The sequence below is a fragment of the Juglans regia genome, chromosome 2, assembly GCF_001411555.2.
Source record: "Juglans regia cultivar Chandler chromosome 2, Walnut 2.0, whole genome shotgun sequence".
Classification (NCBI taxonomy): domain Eukaryota; kingdom Viridiplantae; phylum Streptophyta; class Magnoliopsida; order Fagales; family Juglandaceae; genus Juglans; species Juglans regia.
In genome coordinates, this window is record NC_049902.1 from 3,886,144 (window position 1) to 3,892,267 (window position 6,124).

Sequence of the window (6,124 nt, forward strand, 5' to 3'; positions counted from 1 at the left end):
ATGAAAATTATATTATTAATTTATATAATTACTATATAATTAACTAATTGATATTATATATTTATTAATTTATGGAATATTAACAAGTGTTAATAGCATATTTAAAATTTTATATTGTTAATAGTGATAGGTTAGATGAAGATATATATAAAATATTGTTAATTTATAGAATATTAACAACTATTAACAATATATTTAAAAATTTATATTGTTAATTGTATAATTATTATATATAAAATGTTTTTATTTTATTTTATTTTTCATTCGGTCCGGTCCGAAAAAGCCTTGGACCGTGGACCAAACCGAATGTTCTCGATCCTCTAAAATGTGGACCGGACCGGATCGGACCGGTCTAAGTCTCGGTCTAGTCCGGTTCGAACCGAAACGATCGGTCCGACCAGACTGTTTATCATCCCTACTGGCTGCAGCAACCACATGTGTGGAGATAAGGAGGCATTATCTGACTTGGATGAATCTTTTCGCAGCTTTGTTAAGTTCGGTGAAAATTCCATGGTTTCTGTTATGGGAAAATGAAAGGTAACAATCCAAACCAAAGAAAATTCCACCCACACTATCGCTAATGTTCTTTTTGTGCCAGAATTAAAGACCAACTTGCTTAATGTGGGTCAGTTGCAAGAAAATGGATACGAGATTTCTATCAAACATGGAGTATGTCAGATTCAAGATGCAAAGTTGGCCTTAATTGCTCAAGTTAACATGACGACAAATCGTATGTTCCCACTTTATCTCCACAACACCACTCATTCATGCTTCTCAGCGAAATTGAAAGATGGGGTATGGCTATGACACTTCCGCTATGGGCATCTGAATTTTGGTGGATTAAAAATACTACAACAGAAGAACATGGTGATAGGTCTTCCTCAAATTACAACTCATTCTCAAGTTTGATAAGAATGTGTTGTTAGCAAACAACACCGCAATCAATTCCCACAAGGAAAATCTTGTAGAGCGAAAAAGGCATTGGAGCTTGTTCATTCCGACATTTGCAATAACACCACATTCTAATGGAGGTAAAAGATATATAATTACCTTCATTGATGATTATAGTCGTAAAATATGGGTTTATTTTTTGCAAGAAAAATCTGAAGTCTTTGTAGCTTTTAAATGCTATAAAGTGCTTGTTGAGAAAGAGGTTGGCAACCCAATAAAAGTTTTCGCATGGATCATGGTGGAGAATATAACTCACATGAATTTTCAAATTTTTGTGAGAACCATGAAATCAAGAGACAACTTACAGTAGCTTATACACCCCAACAGAATGGTGTATGCGAGAGGAAGAATTGCGCTATTTTGAATATGGTGCGAAGCCTTTTGACAATGAGTGGCATTTCAAAAAGTTTCTGGCCTAAAGCAGTTAATTGGAGCATTCATATATTGAACAAAAGTCCCACACATGTTGTTCAAAATATGACACCAAAGGAAGCATGGAGCAGAAGGAAACTTATTGTAGATCATTTTTGAATTTTTGGGTGTATTGCCTATGCCCATATTCCAGATGAGAAGAGGAGGAAGCTTGATAACAAAGGAGAAAAACGCATTTTTCTTGATGTTAGTGATAAGTCAAAAACTTATAAGCTATACAATCCTAGTACCATGAAAATAGTTATTAGTCGTGATGTGGTTTTTGATGAAAAAGGCACCTTGTCATGGACTGAAAATGGTGGTAAACAAAATATTCCAACAGATTTTGATGATGATGAGAAATGGCAGCAACCTATGGAGAATGAGCAAGAATATGAAGCCACTCAAAATGTTCCAGTTGTTAATCAAAGCCCACAACGTGTTTGAAGAAGAGCAGCATGGATGACTGATTATGAGGTAACTTGAGTTGACCAAGGTGATGACCCACTTACACATTTTGCTTTATTTTCAGATTGTGATCCTACCACTTTCGAAGTGGCTGTTAAAGAATCAAAATGGAGAAAAGCTATGGATACTGAAATTACAACCATTAAAAGAAATGATACTTAGGAGCTATGTGATCTTCCAAAAGGGCCGAAAACAATTGGTGTAAAGTGGGTTTACAAGATAAAGTTGAAGGAGAATGATGAAGTTGACAAGCACAAAGCACACTTGGTGGCTAAGGGCTACGAGCAGAGTTTGGTGTTGATTATAAAGAAGTCTTTGCTTCGGTTGCAAGGCATGACACAATTAGATTGGTGGTTGCATTGGTAGCTCAAAACTCATGGCCTATCTTCCAGTTGGACATGAAATCAGCTTTCCTCTATGAAGATTTGAAAGAAGAGGCATTTATCAATCAATTTCCTGGTTATGTGAAACTTGGAAATGAGCATAAAGTGTATAAGTTAAAGAAGGCTTTATATGGATTAAAACAAGTTCCACGAGCTTGATATAATCGTCTAGAAACTTATTTTTTGAAGGAAGGATTTAAAAAATGTCCTTATGAACATACACTTTTCATAAAGACTAAAGATGGAGGGAAAATGCTCATTGTTTGGTTATATGTTGATGATTTAATCTACACTAAAAATAATACAACCATGTTTGAAAGTTTTAGGAAATCTATGATGGCTGAATTTGAGATGTCTGATCTTGGTATGATGCATTACTTTCTTGGCATTGAAGTGGTGCAGTCCTCTACTGGAGTTTTTATTTCTCAAAAGAAGTATGTGTGAGAAATCTTGGACAGGTTTCAGATGAAAGATTGTAATCCTGTGAATACACCAACTGAGTTTGGTTTGAAGCTAAACAAAAATAATGGAGGAAAGAAGGTTGACGACACTCTTTACAAACAGATAGTGGGGAGTTTAATGTATTTGACGGCAACAAGACCTGATATAATGCATAATGTAAGTGTGATTAGTAGGTACATGGAGTGTCCTACAGAGATTCATCTCTTGGCTGCAAAAAGAATTTTCTAGTACTTGCAAGGTACTAAGGAGTTTGGGCTGTTCTACAAGAAGGGAGAAAAGTCATGTCTATTTGGCTTTACAGATAGTGATTATGCAGGAGATTCAGATGATTGAAAAAGCACATCTGGATATTTTCATGATGGGGACATGAGTTGTTTCATGGTCATCAAAGAAGCAACCTATTGTCACATTATCATCTACTTAAGCTAAATTTGTTGCTACAACAGCTTGTGCTTGTCAAGCTATTTGCCTAAATAAAATTCTTAAAGAGTTGCATTGCAAGGAGGATGGGCATACTCAGATTTATTGTGACAATAGTTCAGTATTAAAACTTTCAAAAAATCCTGTTTTACATGGTCATTAATTTTATTTACTGCAGAAGTGAAGACCAGATTGTTGAGATTCTAATCAAACCTCTCAAATTTCCTGCATTTCATAAGATTAGGAAGCTACTTGATGTTTGCATTTCAAATAATTCAATTTGAGGGATGACTCTTCAAAGTTTGACTCTTACTAAATAGAATGTTATATTTGGAACATCAGTATAAGGGAGGGATTGATGTATTAGCCTTTATATAGGCTGTTTTGTTGATCAATGAAGTTACGCAGAAAACGTATCATCCTCTATCTTCTCTACTATCATTGCGTAAAAGCTTCCATCTTTTTTGTTTCTAATACCTTGCATATCAGAATTTCAAGGGTTTTGTTTTGGTAATTTATATAATTTTTCTGAGTTTTATTAATGACGTTTGAAAACAGATGTTTTGCTTATGCAATCAAACGAAAAGGCTTTGAAAACGCTTTATATATATGAATAAGATATTACATGAATTACCTTTTTTTTTTTAAAAAAAAAAAGATATTACAATTACAAAATGAATTAAGACACATGATTCGTTTCTCTTCAACAAATATTAATACAATTTTCATGTGCATGTGAGTCAAATAGATTCAACTAAGTACGTTATACCTTTTATATCTATATAAGAGGTATAAGAGGTATAACTCCTATATATATATATATATATATATATATATATATATATATATATATAACTACGTATACCTCTTATATTACGGCATAGAAATAAAAAATTTAAATAAACAAAAAAGTTAAGAAATGCTTTGTACATATAGAGATTTTATAATAGTTAGTTCTATAATAGTAAACTCACAAATTAACGTGACTCAATTTAATACGTTAAATTATAAAATTAATTTTATTATAAAATAAATTTAATGAAACTACGCTAATTAATAAATTTAATAGATTTTTTTGACCAAACACTTCTAAAAAAAAGTTAGAGAAGTGATTTGTAAAAATTTTAAATCCACAAATTACATATAAACTTTTGTTAAAGAGTGAATCTCACATAAAAATATATATATATATAAAAATTATTTTTTATTAGCAATACTCACTTTTTTTATAAAGAATTTGGAACTTTGACCATATTTTATTTTTTATTTTCTATTTAATGATTAAGAAATTAATTTTTAGTATATTAAATTAGTTTTCTTATTTTTTAAAAATATTTAAATATGTTGAAAAAATATGAAAAAATATGAAAAAAAAACCCACCATTAGCCCAGCGGTCGATCTCAAAGAATTTATATAAAATTTATAGGCGTGTAGGTAGAAAGGTTATACCCTCCTCCTAGGTACGTACTATGTGTTAGGGTCAGCTTTGTAGGTACAGAACTGCAGATTGGTGTCTTGATCTCTCTTTCAATTTCAGAAAAATAAGTATTTTTCAGGCCAATGTCTTCTCCGTTGAAGGTACAACAATCAAGTGACAAGTTGGACCCACGTGATATTAGAACCTTTAAATTTGGAGACCCAGTACATGATTTTTTTTTTTTTTTGGAAACAAGAAAACTCTACTTGTATTACCTCATAACAGAAGCATTACAATTTGTATCCTGTAAAACAAAAGGGTAGATGCCCGTAGGTCTCCCTTCCATCCAGACAGTTTCATCAGTTACATTCAGATCCATTTTTGCTAACATGTAAGCTACTGTATTACATTTTCTGTTAGTATAACGAATGGACCAATTTGGCCTATTTTGTAAAATCAACTTAATGTCTTCAACAACTTGTCCATGCCACTCCCAACAGCAATTCTGTCTATTTACAGTATCAATGATCCCCATAGCATCACCTTCGAAGATGATTTTGTTCCACTGCAATTCAGCACACAGCTTTAAAGCTCTCCATAGGGCCTGTAACTCTGCAACAGCTGGACTACAAAAACCAACATCAGAACCACACAGAGACATCAAAACCTCCCCACAATCCCTGCCCCCTTTCTTTTCTTCTCAACATCTAAACTAGCATCCCAATTCACCTTCACAAATCCACTCTCGGGTCCCTTCCACTTTACTTCTATTTTCTGCACTTCCCCTCTTCTTATAACCCCCTCCCCCTTTGCACTAGCCTCTGCAAATCCTTTTAAGGTTTCTTGAGCTTGTAGAAATAGCTCATATGGCCCCTTAAAAGTATTTTCAAAAATAAATGCATTTCTTCTCCACCACATATTCCTCATCACAGTTGCCACTAAGTCTAGATCTTGTTTGTATAGTTTTCTGTCAGCTTCATCCATAGGTCCATAAAATCCTCCTCCCTACCCTGCCATTTCTGAACTGGGCTCTCTTTGTCTGCCCACACATCAGCTGCTGCACTGCAACTCCACAATACATGGCATATGGACTCATTTTCCCTTCCACAGACAGGACATAAGGGGTTTTCAATTACTTTTCGACATTTCAGGTTCATTTTGGTAGGTAGGCTATTCACCACAGCTTTCCATATGAACATTTTCACAACTTCAGGAGTATTAAGCTTCCAAATTCTCTTCCAAACCTCTTTTCCCACTTTAGCTTCAGAGGAGCACCCTTTCTCTCTACCTCTTCTAGACCTCTCCAAATGATACCCACTTTTTACATTATATAACCCATCCTTTGTAAAAGCCCATATCCTTTTGTCTGGTGCATTAGCAAGGCTGACAGGTATACCACAGATAATATCAGCTTCCTCTTGTAAAAAAGTGTCATAAACAAGCCTAGAGTTCCATCTTCCATTCAGTAAGAGCTCCTTTACTTTTGCCTCTAGAGACACATTATTTCGAGGAGATTGAATAGAGAACAAGGTAGGTCTAGGAACCCACTTATCCTCCCAAATGTTCACCTGCTCTCCATTTCCCACCCTCCAAACCAACCCTTCCTTTAGT

The 6,124-nt window shown here is 34.1% G+C and overlaps 1 protein-coding gene across 1 annotated transcript; it reads right to left on the bottom strand.

The window, feature by feature from the left end:
- Nucleotides 1–4,784: 4,784 nt before the first annotated feature.
- On the bottom strand, nt 4,785–5,440 carry LOC108999122. Its single transcript, XM_018975920.1, has 2 exons — nt 5,181–5,440; nt 4,785–5,139 (listed from the first exon to the last, which is right to left on the bottom strand). The coding sequence occupies exons 1-2, from the start codon at nt 5,438–5,440 to the stop codon at nt 4,785–4,787; spliced, it is 615 nt and encodes a 204-aa protein (XP_018831465.1).
- Between the last annotated feature and the right edge of the window lie 684 nt (nt 5,441–6,124).